A 17,839-nucleotide genomic window follows, 5' to 3' on the forward strand; every position below is an offset into this window, starting at 1 on the left:
TCTAGGAATATTAATATTATTTTCTACACGGATATTTATATGGCAAACGGCAACGGATGACTTGCAGGAGTGTGACATCAATGTTAATTATGCTTTTCTGTAAGACAGTCCTTTCAGGAGAGAGCTTTTGAGAGCATTTTGATTGTAGTGTATGTGCTGGATGTGATTTTGTAAAGGCAATTCTTGTAGATGTTATTTGCACATTTGCTTAGTAAGTTTTAATTTTTTTTTTTTTTTTTTTTTTTGCTTTCCTTTTACCCTGAAACTACAGTTCTGGGGTGCAATTCCAGGTCAGAGTTGCTGACACAGTTTGCTGTCACAGCTGAGTTCTCACGTTTATTGTCTTTATTTTTCCAAGATCCAAAGGAGACATGGAAAGATAATATATCATTACTGTATGTCTGTATTAACTTTGATTTTTACCTTTTATAGCCATAACATCAAAGAGCAGTTTTGCAGATTTAGATGTTGGAGGCAAAGAACAGTGAAGCTCTGATTGTTATTGCATTTTTATTCCTGCTGTATGTACTCCATATTTCCTCCACCATTGCTGCACTACTCATCTGTAATTTTAGAAAATCACCTGAAATAGTTTAGACAAATATATTCTAATATCACAGTGAACCAAATATAATGACTGTGTGATGAATATAAAGATCAGAATAGGAAACTTATCAATACATTATATTTTATAATATACCTTTTTATGTATGGCTGGGTGAATGCTGTCACAGTGTGTACATTGCTGCATTTTGTTGCATATTACAGGCTGTCACAGAAAAGGCAAATAGAAATATATCAAAAGTCCCACTTTTAATGTTCTTTCCTGGAATCGATGAGGTTTTTATGTAATACAATTAAAGCATATTGAAGCTTAGAGACTGGGTTTCAGTTTGATTTCCAGTAGGAAATCCTGCAGATTAGAGGCAGCACAGCTGTTGGTTCCTTTGTGATAGCTGGATCCCCAGGTACACAAATCCTGGTGACCCACAGTCAAATTTAGAGCAGCCTTAGGATTTCTTGAACACATATGGGTGGTAAGAACCTTTTGTAGCTGCCTCTTCTTCTACATAGGCTTTTGGCACTTCTCCTACTCCTGAAAATACTAAAAACGAAGCCAACTACATCAGCTGGGACTCCCTCAAAGCAAGGATCAATTGGACAAATTTCAAAGGCCATTTGAGCAACTAGAGAGGAACAAAAGGGCTCCCACTCTAGGGAAAAATCTGCTCCTGGGAAACAGCAAGCCATTAATGGATAAAAGTGCCAGTGAAGGCTAATTCTTGAACTTAAAATATTATCCCAAACTGGATACCCCAAATTTAGAGCACCCTTCCAATAATTTGGGGAAAGAAGGCAATGTAGTTTCAAACAGGCAATGCTTTGTAACCAAACTTGTGATTAATGACTCTCTGATCACAGAGAATGAGCTCATCGTAACACTGGGCTGAAATTTAAACTAGGATCTGAGTAATTATTTTGCTCTTCTTTCATGAATGAAGATAAATGGAGGTACTCCCCCAGCAGAGGCACCGCAGTGCTCGTGTGCAGCAGGTCCTGAAGCCAGGGAGCAGCACGCCCACGTGGTTATAGCCCTGATAAAAAATACCCACCTTCACAGGCTCGGATACAAAGGAGGACCCTCGCACTGTGGGAAAGGTCTATAGGATTCTGATTTATAAGGGAGCAAGAGGTCAAGGGAAGCAAAACCATTATCATTATTTTCAGAGGCTCTGGAGATGTGAGCTGAGTGTAGAGGGCAGTGTGCTCAAAGGGAGGCACGCAGGGCAAAGGCAACACAATCCTGCTTGCTGCTTTTTCTCTTCCCCCCACTGATTTCAGGCTGCAGATTCTGCTGAGAGTATGTCATATGTAACACAGGCCTGTGAGGGCTGTGAAGTGGTTTTCTTATTAAATGATGCATGGAGAGATTATCTGGTCTATAGCCAGTGCACAAAAGCTCCATCCATGCAAGTTCTTATTCCTGAGCAAAGTGTTCGGTCACCTGCGCGGTAATGAGTTTTCAGGAGCCTGGGGATGGAGGGTGAGGAGGAAATCTGGGCTGGTGGGGGCAGGAATGAAACTGCACTATGTGCTTCTCTCTCCTGTAAGCCTTAGAAAAAGGCAGAGAGACCTAATGTCATATTATACTGCTTTTAATCTCCCTATTTATTTTCCTGAAGAGACTACTTTGAGACAAGGAAGGGGAAAAAGCAAATATAAACCATGTGGTTCTAATGTAATCCTCAGGAGGATGGTGTTAGGAGCGCTCCAGGGCAAGGCAAGAGTGCCAGTGGCTGTGGGCAGGGAGCCCACTGGGACATGGAGCTTTCCCCAGGGCTGGAAGGAGTCTTCTGCTGAGTGATGGCACATCTCAAATGCACTGGGAGCATCTGTAGCAGTGTGGGGGAGCAATGGGAGAGTTCATGCTGTTTGTTACCACCCTCTATTCCTTGATAATGGACAAAAATTCCTTATCTGCTGAAATGAAATTGATTATAATTGAATAGAGTCGTAGAACAGTGTGTGGCTTGGAAGGCACCTTATATGCCACCTCCTGTCATGGGTAGGGACACCTTCCAGTAGCTCAGGCTGCTCCAAGCCCTGTCCAAGCTGGCCTTGGACACTTCCAGAGAGGAGACAGCCACAGCTTCTCTGGGCACCCTGTGCCAGGGCCTCACCACCCTTGGCCGAGGGAAAGATTTCTTCCTGACCTATAATCTAACCCTGCCCTGTGTCACTTTGAAGGTTCTCCCAATTTTCATGTCATGAAATGCCCTTGGAAATGACAAAGGGGCATCTCTGAGTGGGGAAGCCTGTGGGATTTTCTCAGTGCCTTTCACAGCTGACATGAAATTGTACCATAGCTCAGCTGTTTCCAAATAATTTCTGTAGATAACGGTGGATTTACCATATTGCCCAAGACTGGATCCTGAGAACAAGTCACTTTGAGCATGGCAGTGAGTGAAATGTTACAGGGTTCTCCTTGCCATTCCCATTGCATAGGTATCTTTCAAGGGACACGGCCATTAGGAAATGCTACAATACATTTTTGTTAAGTTTCTTTATCTAAGTGATTATGAGCTGTCATTGCAGTTTAGGAGTGACTGGGAACAAAATGACCACAGACATCACTAAATCAGGTGTCACCCCTCCTTCTCTGTTGAGGGAATGGTTTCCACAAAAGTTTATGTGATTCGTTTGTACTTTCACTGCAAAACTTTCAAGCTGCCACCAGTAAGTTCGATCCTGTAAAGAATGGAGTGTTCTGGCCCTGATCCAGAAAAACACTTAAGCCCACTGCAGAGTGCTTTGCTGGATTGGGTCCAGAGCAGAGCATCAGGCACTAGTAGGGCTCAACAGTAGGGGATTTCTCTCTTTTTCTGGTTATTTATAAAGGAATCTCCACATACATGATTGCGGTGTCGGCAGGATGAAACAAAACAATAGTTAGAGCCCTGAAAGGAAAGGTCAGACCATGAACAGCATGAAAGGGTTTTGGTAGAAATCTATCAAACCCTCCATGAGAACCTTCTCCTTGGCAGAGCAATACTGTGAATGATGGAGAAAACAGCAGGTAGGTGCCAGCTTAGGGTTTCCCATCCAAAGCAGAGCTCTGCTGGACCAGGTGCTGCTTGTTTGAGAAAGCCATGGTTTTCCCAGGCTACTTGTAGGTGGTGTTTGTGGATAAATAATCTGTGGTGAATAACTTACTTGACAATCTTGAAAGCCACCTAGAAAGGTCATACAATTATCTTAATTGCTCAGGGATACAAGTGAATTCAGAATGACATTTCAGGAAATAATTAATTGTCTGTATTTGCACTGGAGCAGCATTTTGAGTAATGCTAGTTGGTTTTGTTAGGTTTGGTTGAAATCAAAAAGAAGTGTGCTGCTTCTCATTGACGAGATGAATTAGGTTAGAAATATGCCTGTAATGGGAAATAAAAAACAAATGGATCCTCCAAGTTTCTTTTTAAATCAATGCCACACTGTGTGATGAGAATAGTGCTGACTTAGCCATGATGAATCCCCAGAAAAAGAGGGAGAATTTAAAGAACAAATGGGAACACAGAGAGAAATTAAATGAAACATCAGGTTCCTGTGTTTTACCTCCCTGCTAAAACAGCAGTTGTCAGATGGTTGTCCCTTCACACCAGGGTACCAGGCACACAGAATGGAAGCTTTGCCTTTGTGGGAAGGATGATGACGGATTAGTGCTTAGATGCTGAAATAACTCTGGTCAGAGATGGATCCCCTTTAGCTAAGGGAAGGGGGGGCAGCTCAGGCTGAATTTAACAAAACCAGACTTGCCCACAGACTTGCAAGCGCTCGCAGAGTGGATTTTTAGTGCTGCAGGTGACATTGTTGCTGACTGAAGAATGTTCATCAAATCAGAAAACTGCTGATAAGCTGCCTTTCCCAAAAAGGGATCTCACGATCTTCTGTAAACCTCTGCCTTTCATCATACCCTGGGAGGTGAGGTAGAGGACTTGTGACAGATATTATTTAGGTTTTTCTTGAGTTTATTAGGGTAATCAAATGCTGTTATGGAGGGGAAAAAAAATCTCAACCCCTCTCCTTTATGGTCTGTCTATTAAAAGCTGAATGAAAGAATGAAAATAACAGAGCTTACACTTCCCTTTAAATATTTTGGTACTTCACTGAATTTGTGAGTATATTGAAACATGGTTATCTTCACTGCTGTCACCCAGGTTCTGCTGAGAACATTTTAACTTTCAACTGGGTTTATCTTAAGGAAAGTGATGTAGCTAACTCATTGAATGCTATTTACAAAATACATTCAAGACTTAATTTTTACCAGCCCTGATGGAATTTTATCAAATCAGTCTAAAAGAATATATTTCCTCTGATGCTACTGGGTTGTTTTTTTACAAGTTGTTTTGATTAATTTCCTTTAAATTTATATTTCTAAACCAAGAGGCTAGTAGAAATCAGTAAGAACTTTATTAAAGTTTCCATTAATTCTATTTGTGAGCCAAATATTTGGGGTGCTTTTCCAGAAGAGCTGGATCTTGGCTTACATAGCTGTGGATTTTGGTTGTTTTTCTGTAACTAGGTTCAGACTTGGAGCTTCAGGACTTTCTTTGCATGAGATTGTACATTGGCGGCTACCAAAAGAAACACCTTTTTAGCAGAAGTGTCAATTAAATAATTGTGTAATATGTTTATTCTTTCCCTTGCCTTTATGCACATTTATTTGCATACACAAAGAGGTTTCTTAAAGGACATAGTATCATCCACACTTGGAATTTTATTTCCTTAATCATTTCATAGATCTTGGAAATCTCAAACAGTGTCTTTTAGATACACTACACTACTAATGCAATAATTTGCTAGGCCTACAGAAAATAAGACTTTTAACTCATTTTTTCACGCTGTTGTGGATGGATTTAGGGCTCTGGATGAATTCCTTTTCAGCAAGAATCAAACGCGAGCGTTTCCTTTGCTGATGCTCCGATCGCTGAGCCAAGAGTTGCCCAGAGCTCTGCTCGGTGCTCCACACTCCACAAAGTTGCACACAGGGCCCCCACAGCTCCTGGAGAGAGCAGCTGAATGTCAAAGCAGCTGTGGAGTGGTGGTGTGCCGTGTTATTTAATTTGGATGAGTGAAGAATATGTTTGAGAAGTCGTCGCCGGGCAATGCGCTCTGTTGTATGTTAAGGAATAATTAGAATGTGGGGGGATCTGGGTAAGAAAGAGTCCCTGTGATCTAGACCTGAATAGTTTAGCTATATGTCTCAGGCACTGTAGAACCTTCAGAGTTGTCTAACAGTAAAGATAAAGAAAAAGATAAATTGAATGAATTTATTTTGAATTTATATACATGTCTCTGCCTGCATTAATATTAAGCTCCATCCAAAATCTAAATAGAAAGACTGTAATCTTAGAAGTTCTCTCAATAGCATCAGCAAATCATTCTTGTTTACCCTACATGCTAATAAAACAGGAACATGACACTCCTGAAAACGAGATTGCAAAATACAGAAAATGTGGTCTGACATTTTTTTTCTCCCCAAAGGAGGGACTGCCACTAACTAAAGTATTTCTTATGAAAGCTCGATTGCTTAAGATGCAGAATATTAAGAGAGAAAAACACTTTAGGACACAGCCATGTCACCAGCTGTTACTCACCCTTAATGAAATTGTTAAGTGATATTCTTCATAAATAGGTCAGAGAAACTTTTGAATTGTGAAGAATGTTTTATCTCTTTCTTTGAAATGTTTGTATTAAATTTAGAACTGGTAATTCATTAAGCTCATTAGCTCTGACTAGGAGAGTAGAGCAATATCTAGGATATAGATTTCAAGGCTTAAAAACCTTAGTGCTTACAAATAAACATGAAAGCAATGAGTGGAGAAAAAATATAGGATCATAATATGTTTAACTGTTTTTTGAGCGTGGCCCTCTGGATTAATTAAGAACATTTTCTATATTCAGACACTTGAATATAAACAGAATACATTATGACTTTTGGTTAACTCTCTTTTAATAGGGGAAAATAGAATGCATTTCGATGAATACAGTGGAAACTAGTTGAGACTGTATTTTGATGTTTGCTTTGTGGCTTCAGCTAAAAGAGGAAATAATACTGAATTTTACAAGACCTCAGCTCGTAATTATTTTTTTATTGATATTGAATTTAAACAGTAGAAGTTTTATATATATATGTGCATATACACACACACACTTGCACACACGTTTGAGTGATCTGTTCTTTGTTGCAGATTTTTAAGGAAATAAAATGCTATTGAGCTCTGCCAAATGCCTGATTTTTGAAGTAACTTTTATTTTGTTTTAATAGTTTCTGGTATAAAGCAATAATTTTTCAGAATTAAGTCACAGTTGATTACATTGTCTTCCTCAAAGAAAAGAGAGAATTGAAGAAAATCAAGAACTCAGTATTTGGAAGCAATTTTGAAGTCAAAGTCCAGTATTGCTGAAACCTTTCAGTCATGGAGACTTCAGAAATAGCCTTTAAAGCAGTTTAAACTTGCTGGATTTTTGTGTGCTTGTGTCCAGTTGTTTTCTGGTTTCCATACTGAGTTACTTTTTGTGGTCTTGAGGTTAAAATCAACATCTTTCCTATTTCTCTAGAATGGGTTTAAGAGCACCTAACCAGTTAAACCATTTTTGAGATTCATAATGGGAAAAAAACCCCACAATTTAGGTTATTATTAACAGCTGATTAATTTTTAGGCAACTTTGTCAATGTGACATCACAAAGAAACACATTTATATGAGTTTTATACCAGAGTATATCAGCTGTACATTTTAAATACCCAGGGCTCAGAGAAACACCAGAAATTAACCCCAAACCTCCACTTGTGCATGCTGTGTGTGCCCTGCAATTAAATTTGTTGGTCTATCTTTACCTGCATGTATTTGAATCCTCTCTGAATACAAATATTTCTTTCTTTTTTTTTTTTTTTTTTCAGATAAATCGTCACAGAAGAAATCTTTCCCAACACAACTTGACATTTACAGAAAACATCAGTACCCAGGACCCCACGGTAAGAAATTGCTCTACAGAGCTGATAAATCACTGTGGATATTTTAAAGGTTTGCTCTTGCTTTGCTAAAGAATTAATACATGAGGATTTGGATTCCTCAAGATGTTAAAGGATATGAGGGACTTTGATTAATCAATAAAAAGAATAATTTTAGAAGGTACAAAGTCACTTATACATCTTGACTTTGCTGTTAATTTTTTTGTGCTTGACTGAGGTTTCATCTGTCTTAATATTGGGTATAAAGGAACGTGATGAAGTCTTTGTCCTCTCTTTGCCCTTATTAAGGTGTTTTTAATATTAGTATTAATTTGTATAAGAAGTATTATAATGAAATTAAAAACAATAATTTCTTGACATTAGAAGAATCTAGGGGGAATGAGAAACAGATGTTTTTCTGCTAAAATAAAATGAATATGCAAATACAGATTCATTAAAGAAAGGTTGGTATCAGCAGTATTGTTACTTACACAAATTTTTCAGGATTAGGTATGTTCAGAAGGTTTGAATTCTATTAAAAAAATTATAAAACCTGTATGTGACACAGTGGTAATTATGTTTTCTTATCGTTTCTAACAATATTAGATAATAATAATGAGACCCTTTTTTAAAAAAAATAAGTATATTTAGAAGCTCAAATATTTACACTACATAATCTCATCTTTACTGTTCTTCTGAAAGCAATTTAAAAAACAAATCAACACAAACTCCACAAAATAATTCCATTTCCCTATTTCTATGTTAATTCTTCAGGGCATTTTGGGTCATTTTCTCAACCTTCCACATGTTGAAAGGTGCAGGAAGGGCAGCAGCTTAACAACAGATGATGATATTTATTGAGACAGAAACAGAATGTATCATTAGATTATATTTGGAATTCTTTTCAGTCCAATATCATCCATGTGCAGAAGTTTTGCAGGTTGATCCTGAGCTGTCCTAGAAGTGTTTTCTTGGAAGAGAAGTAGCATAGAAATGGAGATATTAGCAGATGTTAGACAAGTGGAATGCAGCAACCCAAACAGAAATTATAAAAATACTGGAGTCATCATAGATATTTTTTTTTTTTAATTTGTGGTAGCTTTTGCATAATTCCATGTGTGCCCTTTATATTAGTTACAGACAAAACTGCACATTAACAATTAGAGGTGGCCATGCTAATTTTATTTAAGGACAGCACCTGTACTAATTCAATTAAAACAATATATGTGAAAGGAGTTTTCTTAGCACTGAGAAGGCTCATATTAACTGCAGCTCTTGTAGTTTTTTTCTGTTCAGTTTTGAGCCATTTAATTTACAGCAAATGGTGGATTTGAGCTATGTAATTTAAGTCAGAATATACCCAATATTTGTTAGTAGATTTGATATCCTAGCTGAATACAATTATAAGGACAATATGATTGAGCAGCAACATTTCCATTTGGAATCGCATCCAGTTCTTAACTCCCCAAGATTGACAACAAAGGTGATCCAGATCTGATGTTGAAAAATAATATTTTCCTTTAGTTCTGGATTGGTTAAGAGCAATTTGGGAAAGTGGTTGCTAAACTTTGAAAACGTGAGATTTTTGAGTTTGATTCAGAGAAGGAATGGTTAGCCAATGCTCCTCCCAGTTTCTGTTTCCAGATGGATAGAAATATTAAAAAGAATAACTTCTCTCATATGTTGTTTGGCATCTCTGGGCCTGGCCAACTACCAGAAGTTTTATGCTACAAAAACAAAGTGTTAGAAGAGGAAGAAAAATATCAAAAATATTAAGTAAGGGGAAAAAAAAAAAAAAAAAGTAGGTGGAGATGGGGATTAAACCTTATTTTAGCTCTGCTAGTTCTCCCACCCATCACTAGATAAATAGTGACATAACTCTACATGATAATCCCTGCACACTTTCTCTCTGGGCTTTCTGTGGTAATGATATGCATGACAGGAATTTACATGAAATAAATACAAATTACAGAGGAAGCACAGCTGATCCTCATGTACCTGCTTGAGAATTTCACCTAAATCACTGTCCATGGGCCTACAGGCCTTTCCCTAGGTATGAGCACAGTATTTATGTCATCACATGTTGATATCAGCCACAGACAAAATCAGAGGAAATCGTGGAACATACTACACTGTTACAATAATGCTGTTTGGTACAATCAAAATAACAGACATGTTTGATTTAAAAATCCTTATATTGCCTGTTAAAGCATGTTTTATTGCTATTTAATGGCTTTGCAGACAGCAAAATTCTATTGGAATTGTTATGAAATTGCCTTGTGATGCAATTTACTACAAAGACCATTTGGAGTTTTTAATATCCAAGTCGGGCACTGGCTCAGTAGTGTTTGAAAGCAAAACCAGACTCACTCTTAATCACAATTTTGTTTCTTTTTCCCATTACTGACAAAGTTGAGACATCCTTAGTTAATGAGACCTAATGAGATGGGAGATTGTTGGGTTTGGCTAAAAAACCGTCATCTTGCTTTGTTTGGTTTTTAACTTTTTAATATAAACTTATATAGACAAAAAATAACCCCTATCCCAGCTGTACAATGGGATATTTTAGCTGCTGAGAGAACCAAGGGTCTACAAAAGGGTCTGGCTAAAGGAAGGTGCTCAGAGAGGTGAAGGAGCACAAATAGAAAAGAAAATAAAACAGCAAGCCTGGGCCTTGCTTCTGATAAACCAAAACTCAAGCACGGTGTTAGGACCCTACAATCAAGTGTTACAGCCCCATACAGAGCCCTCATTGTGGTGTGCCCCTCATAGCTAGTAATGAAACTCAAAACATAAAATTCTATTTTTACATAATTTACTTGCAATTCATTTAAAATTCTCTTTTGCTCGTAGCTAGAAATTTTACCTGCGTCAAAATAAATTTCTTCTGAATAAATAGAATAAAATGAAGCAAAATAAAACTTTATTGGGTTTTTATTGTGGTTAATTTTGAGTGTAGTAATTGAATTTAAGTGTTGTTTGCAAATATTCAAAAGAATGGAATATATCAGAAAAAGTAGGTGATTAAACCAAGAATTAGTGGTAAAGTGCCCCACACTAGAGAAGCTGCATGCAGACTCCTACACACGTATTAAGTGGGTTATTCAGCTGAATAAATAGTATGGTTATGACTTTCTTTTTTTCTTGCAGGTAGTGGAGAAGGAAGGATATCTTCTAAAAGCAAAAATAGCAGATGGTGGCAAGAAATTAAGGTATAACATGGGAGTGTGACAGAGCCTAAAGAGACTCCAAGAGAGCTGGAGAGGGACTTTGAACAATGGCTTGGAATGACAAGAAAAGGGGAAATGGCTTCAAACTGGCAGAGAGCAGGGTCAGATCAGATATCAGGAAGAAATTCTTGCCTGTGAGGGAGGTGAGACCCTGGCACAGTTTCCAGAGAAGCTGTGGATGCCCCATTCTATCCATAACTGGGGTCATTTGGTAAAAATTGGGTACTGGGTTTAAAATGTACTCCAAGATGTATTACCATTGAATTCCTTGGTAATCCATATTCATCCAGCCTATCCAATTTACAGGAAAGTTTGTTTAAATCTACACATAGCATGCTTGACCACTTATACCTTAGTGCACTTACATGACCTCTTTTAAGTGGAAAGCAAAAATAGAGAAAAATAATGAAGATCTGGAGTGGTGCCTACCAATAGACAATTCATATTCACCATGTGAAGCAGATCAACAGGGGATTTAGGAGTGTTCTGGAAATATCAGATGTTATGACCTCTAAATTCAAAAGTCAAACTTGAGCTGTTGGTCTAAAAGTAGCTTTTTATCAGATCAGATTTATGATTATGTAGTGGTTTAAAACCTGTTATAGGTAACATATATAATAGCATTTTCCTCTGAGTTGAATGTTATGTTTTTATGTATCAGGGGACATTCTTTTACATATCTATATGTATTTTTACTTCTCCCTAGCCCCAGCAGTTTATCAGTTATCTAGGGTTGTCCCATGAGCTCCTGATGTTTAATGGTTACTCAAACCTTGCTCAGATATTGTTCTTATCTTCTTGCATTCCTGTAAACTTTTAATTTAGGGAAAGGAGCAAGCATTTTGGATCTTTCAAAATAGGCCTGTTACTGAGCTCTGTATAGTCAGATCCTTCTCAGTTTTATTTTAATATTAGGTACCAGAAGGGCAGCAGCTATTTCAGAGTCCTCTACATGTGAACTTTGAGCATGTGTGAATAATCCCACTGTTTTCATTTGACAACATGGCAAAAAAAAAAAAAAAAAGAAAAAAAAGAAAAAAAAACCACAAAGGGGCTTCAAGATGTGAATGAGGAGAAAGAAGTCCTTCAAGATTTGATAGGTTACATTTTGGGTATAAGTAGGATGGTGCAGCTCCATCAGTGTTGATGGAAGTTTGTTGACAATGTTAACTTTAGACCATTTCTGTTTCTGACATATATATATTATATATATAATGTTTTAATATTTAAAAGCCAAGTCTATAAATGAAATATCTTTTACCTCCTGCTTGAATGCCTCACAGATTTTTCCATTTTCTTTTTTTTTTTTTTTTTTTTTTTTTCTTTGTAAGGAAAAATTGGTCCACGTCCTGGGTTGTTCTTACTGCTCGGAAAATGGAATTCTACAAAGAATCCAAGCAGCCAGCACTGGCCAACCTGGTAGGCAATTAACCATCCAATATCCTCAGTCTCCTGGCAACTATTATTTCAATATAAAAAGTTTGATGTTTACAGAGGACAAATTTAGACTGAGCTGGCAACTTCAAAGGTTTGAGAGCAGCTGAAGGAAAAATGCCTTGATAAACTCTTAATCAGATGTAGTGTATGTGAAGAAATAGGACACAGCATGTCCTTTATTAAGAGGTGCATTTCGAGAGTAATTGCAAAGTGAGACAAATGGTGAGTGACTACCCAGTAATGTGAAGGTAACACTTTAAATTAAGGTGCCACTTATAAATGCTTTATTCTTATTTATGAAAATGATCACTAAATGCAGCTACTTCCTCAAATAAGGTACTATAAAGTATGTTATAAAATGCATTAGTAATAAATGCTGAACAGATGATGCGATGAGAATCTGTTGCAAAGGATATTGTGAGGCGTAAATTGTATTAAACCATGCATGTGCATCTTTAATACATGAATTTAAGTTGTTATCTACCATCCTATAAAGTGGCTTATACATTAATAAATAATAATAAATTATTTATAAGTGGCACCTTAATATAGGGTGTTACCAAAGCAGAAAGCATTATAAGTTAGCAAAGTGATTTTTTATCACAGTATAAATGTGACATCCACCATATCCCACTAACCTTCCTGAATATTTCTATGACTCCATCTAATGCAGCTAATGCAATTTCTGTAGCCTGTAGTTACTACAAAGTGAAATTTGCAGTACCTTTTCATTGTGCCCCAAGGAAAGGCCACTGATTTTCATCTTGGGAGATGTGACAGTGGTAGTGGCACGTGTCCCTGCAGTGCTGGGCACAACCTCAGCGTGGGCAGCAAAAGGGAAATTTGGTGGCTCTGTGACACTGTGGGCAGTGAAGGGATGGGTTTGACAAAGCCCTGTTGTGAAAGGTTCTCAAGGCCTGATCAAACCTGCCAAATCTCATTGGCTTGATGGGTGGCCACAAAGGTGCTCTCCTTGGCAGGAGTCACAAACAATAAGTTATTTTTCCTGTGGCAGGTGATGCAAACCATTCTTCTATAAATCCTAGATCTATCAATGCCACCTGTCATAAAATCAGCCTTGAAAAGCACCTTTTCATGCCTTACATTTTTTGAAAGTAGGTTTGTTTAAAGAGCCCCAGAACTAAGATAGTAAACAAGAAAAAGTAAATAAAGGATGAAATCTGGCACTTTCTACTTGTGTTTATGCTAGTTCTGCTGGGAAATGCAACTTCTCTGCAGCCATGAGAAGAGAAAAGCCTGAATTATTATTTTTTCAGAATCACCTGTTTTCCTTAAAGTTGCCTTTTATATTATTAGGAAAAAGAAAAATGTCTAAGGTGAATTTATTAGAACTATTCTTATAATTTACAAAGTGTCCTACACCTCTACGTGCTACCTCTTCCCCCTGTTTGTGAGCCCTCACCCAAATTTCAGGAGATAAATGAACTGGTGGAAATTTAACACACAGGAGGGTCTCTGAGGCTCCTCAACGTGGTTCAAATCCCCATGAGCTCTTTAGGGATTTGGATACTAAACTAGACCTGCCTGGAGAATGGGGTTTTGGCCCAGATCTCAAACTGTTCAGCTAAAAAAGTGATGGTGTGTTATGAAACAGGACCTTGTGAGAGGTCAGTCCCTTTCCCTGGAGCCTCAGTCACCACCAGTGCTCATTTTATATAAATGATAAAAAGATGAAATCTCCTGCCTCCTGTGTTAGGAAGAACACAGACATATTGAACCTGTATTTTCTTCATTCTGTGAGGAGGAAAAAAATTGTTGCTCTCTTTTTGGTTTTTTTCCACACTGGCTTTGAACATTGGGGCTGTAAACTCAATGTTCAGTAGGTGAGAAAAATCTGTTAAAGTTACATTTTCTGTCTGTTACATAAAACTTAAATGTAACAGTAAATAAACAAATTGGATAAAGCTTGAAAACAACGAGCTGTCAGTGCTCAAATCTTATAACCCAATTTCCTAAACCCAAATTTTGCACATCAAAAAATGGCAAACTGCTCTGCTTATCTCATCTGATAAAGTAAATTCAGTGCTTATTTCCTTTGTAAACCACTTAACCAGATATAATTGTGATAGTGGGAAGGGACTAATACAAAAAAAGATTAATTAGAAGCCATTTGTTTATGGATTTTTTCTTATTTTTCCAGTTTTAGTTTACTTTGGAAAAGGGGGAGCTCAGTCATTAATTAAATCATTTAAGAGAAGCTATGTTCATTCAAAATAGTATGAATTATAACAAAGCAGTTTTATTGTTAGCAAGAAAATTATGTGACTTAACAAAAAGATTAATGTTCCTTTGTATTCTAAAGATATTAATTCATTAATTATTAATTATTGAATACTGTACTTGGAGCAAAAAATTAGACTAAGACAGCATCATTAAAAGAGTAATGATATTTCACAAAACAAAGGCAGCAGGAGAGAGGGAAATGATAGCACCTCTAATCACACCTCTTTTCATGACAATGGGACTCAGAAGCATTTAGAGATGATCTAAAATTGTATTTGTCTAAGTCTTTAGTAATGTTTTAATCAAAGAACTGGCAATATCTAAAAGGAGGTTTTGCTGCTCCTGTGCAGGACTGCAGGTGCAGGATTCACAGTGAAAACTTTGCTGTTGCTTTGCATGGAGAGGACTGGGGTCCATGGCTTTGCTTTCTGGTGAAGCTGGTGACAAAATCTGGAGTTATTGGAAGTAATAGAGCACAGCAATTAAAGCACACAGAGGAGAGATTCAGAAAATGAGATTGTTTACAAATACTACTGAAAATGCAAGTTTGTATCCCATGTAGCTAAATCATTAGCTTTTGCTGCTGCCTTGATCTTTTGTGGTCCTGGCTTCAATACACTTTTTTTTTTTCTTTTTTTTTTTTTTTTTCTTTTTCTCTCTTTCGTTTAACCATTCTTATTTTACTAGCTCTTTATTTTAAATTAAAGACATTTTGATCTAAATGAATTACAGCTCCATCTCTCCTTACCAGCATTTAATTCCATCATCAGTTGGTCTTTCTGACCAAGAAAATGTAGTCAGTTTATTCCCTCAGTTTATTCAACAGAGGTTATTTTAACCTCAGGTTATTAGCCCATCTGCAAAGTAATTTAGTGAGTGAAAATGCTGCTGAAATCCATATTCATGTTTAGGAAGATTTCATCTTAGCAGACACTTGTATCAATTTACAGCATAACCCCCTGCAACAACATTGATATAACATAATTGCTGTGACTGCAGAGCACAAAGCAAGGACGTGGAGAGCTCAGGCTCCCCAGTCACCTTAACTTGCTCTCTCCAAGTGTCTCTGGGTGTTGCATAACCTGGGAAGCAGCTCTGTAGCAGGGAAAATGTTTAGGCCAAAGTGAATTTCCCTGTAGATTTCCTGGAGTTCTGGTGGAGTTCAGTGGGTGTGCAGCAGAAGTGATGGGCAGTTTCAGGCTCAATGGATCTCAGTGATTTAGCATGAAATTTTCATCAGAAGCTTCACATTTTATGCCATACCCATGAGTTTGTAGGCCCACTGTGGTCAGAACTGATAAATTCTCCAAAGGATAACTGTTCATAGAATCACAGAATGGTTTGGTTGGAAGGGACCTTAAAGATCATTTCTTTCTGCTCCCCTGCCATGGGGAGGGAGACCTTCCACTAGACCAGGTTGCTCAATTTATTTTTTTTTTCCCCAGAGAAAGAGACTGACTCAAATAATTATTGCACATAGCAGAAGCTTGTTCATCTTTCCCACACCACAAGCCTGCATCCCATCCTTTCTAAAGAGGGAGATGCACATGCTTGTACTTTTCTTCTGCTTAATACAACTTTTGCAACAGCACAAAATTTTCTGAGTGTTTACTGGGTGCACAGAACATTTCAGGTTCTGCTGTTGCATATATTTTTGTACATTAATAGAAATTAGAGATAGCACTGAGTTGACTTTTCCATCTTCCTGCAACACCTCTCTAGGCTTTTCATTGGTTTTTCTCCCTTCAGCATTCCATAATAGTTTTCCTAAGGAAAATATTCTGCAGCCCAGTAATGTTCACTATCAAAAAACTATTTTTGTTTCTTTGTCTACATGTTAATCTCTTCTTTTAATCTCACCATGTGTTTCCAAAATTTCTCAACGTTTTCTTCTGGTGTAATAAGGCTGCCCTTCTTTGTTAAAGTATTTTCATATTCAGTCTATCCATGTGGGTAACTTTTTTTTCAAAGAAAAGATTACCCACTTTGAGAAGCCTGTGTTGTGCGTTCCTGATGAACTGCAGAGCTGCCTGTGTGGTGCAGATCTGGGCATTGCATGGAGTCCTGGAGATGAGCTGAGCCTCATAGCCCTATTTATAAAAGTATTGGAATATTGAAAACTAGTTAATTTCCTGCACACTTTGAATATTTGTTTGCATTGATATATTGGTGCTTCAGTTTTTTCCAACTTCTTAATTTTTGCCATGCAAATACTAGCTGGCTAAATTTCAAAACATTTTTGCAAAATCAGGTCTCAATGCTGTAGTTTGGATCTGTTATTAAAAAATTGGAAAGACTAAGCTCTTGTCAGAGGCCAGGCAGGAAATTTGAGGCAGAGGTGGGGAAAAAGAAATCCAAGCTCTTTTCTTCCAGTGGTTTAACCACAAGAACATCCTTCTGTTTTGAAGAGTATATTTCTTCTATTAAAAAAATTAATAATGCTAATAAAAAAAAAAGGAACAAAGGCACGCAGGACTGTCAGTTTCAGTGGAGCTTAACCATTGTGGTTTTATGGTTTGGCAAATGGAGAAGATAATTACAATCCCAGTACTGAAAACTTCCAGAGACTACGCCTGCAAATCACTTGACCAGGATCTTTCTGCTTCTTTTAACCTAAATGGGTTCTTTTCCTCCCATCTCAAAGGCATCCTGGAGAACACACATACTTTAGCCTTTAATAACAACATCAGAGAAATATAATGAGCAGTTTTTGGAAAGCTCAGTCTGTGGCTGGTGCTGGATTGGTTGCTCTTAACTCTATAAAGTCTGTTTTCTGTATCATTAATGACATTTTTAGGGTAACTATGGCTTAAGAGCAACAGAGAAAATAGTTGCATCAAGCTGATTAATTAAATGGAGTAGATACCACTCCATCTCCTTCCCAAAAAGGGAGTTAGTGGTGCTTTTTGCTGTTAACAGTAGTGTTTTTACTGTTGAGTAGGATGTGCAGCAACCCAATCTACAAAGCCTACTCTGAACTACATGGGCTTTGCCAGAACTGCTGCACAGGCAGAGTCCCTGGAGCAGGAGCTTCGATGGCAAATGAGGATTATTGAGCTTTACACCAACTCCCAGCAACATAAATGATACAGGCAAACAAATCTGCTCTTTGAATTACTTGCATCCATATGGAGGAGCAGGGGAGGCAGGGCTGTGCCACTCCAGGATGCGTGGACTGACACTGAGAAATATCAGCCCTTGTGCTCAGCTCTTTCTGGGTGTCACACATGCCCCCGAAGATTTTTCTTCTTTTTTTAGGAGCAAGAAATGATAATTTGTTTGGAAAAAGGAGATAGCTTGTCTTAGAGATACGATGTATGTTCTTGTCTAATTTCTGTCCTTTCCAATTGCATGAGTTTAAATTTGCATTTGGAAAACCCACAATTTTTTTCCTTTAAACTCAATGAGTCTTCAACA

At 37.5% G+C, this 17,839-nt stretch overlaps 1 protein-coding gene across 3 annotated transcripts in view; it reads left to right on the forward strand.

The window, feature by feature from the left end:
- Positions 1-17,839, forward strand: part of ARHGAP15 (Rho GTPase activating protein 15) — a 321,355-nt gene that overhangs the window by 38,725 nt on the left and 264,791 nt on the right. For all 3 annotated transcript variants that reach the window (XM_079311046.1, XM_079311047.1, XM_079311045.1), the window contains 3 exons: positions 7,461-7,535; positions 10,662-10,723; positions 12,073-12,160. In XM_079311046.1, the coding sequence (XP_079167172.1) occupies positions 7,461-7,535; positions 10,662-10,723; positions 12,073-12,160 (225 nt within the window). The remainder of the gene's footprint in view (positions 1-7,460; positions 7,536-10,661; positions 10,724-12,072; positions 12,161-17,839) is intronic.

This window comes from Erithacus rubecula (genome assembly GCF_903797595.1).
Source record: "Erithacus rubecula genome assembly, chromosome: 8".
In the NCBI taxonomy this organism is placed as follows: Eukaryota; Metazoa; Chordata; class Aves; order Passeriformes; family Muscicapidae; genus Erithacus; species Erithacus rubecula.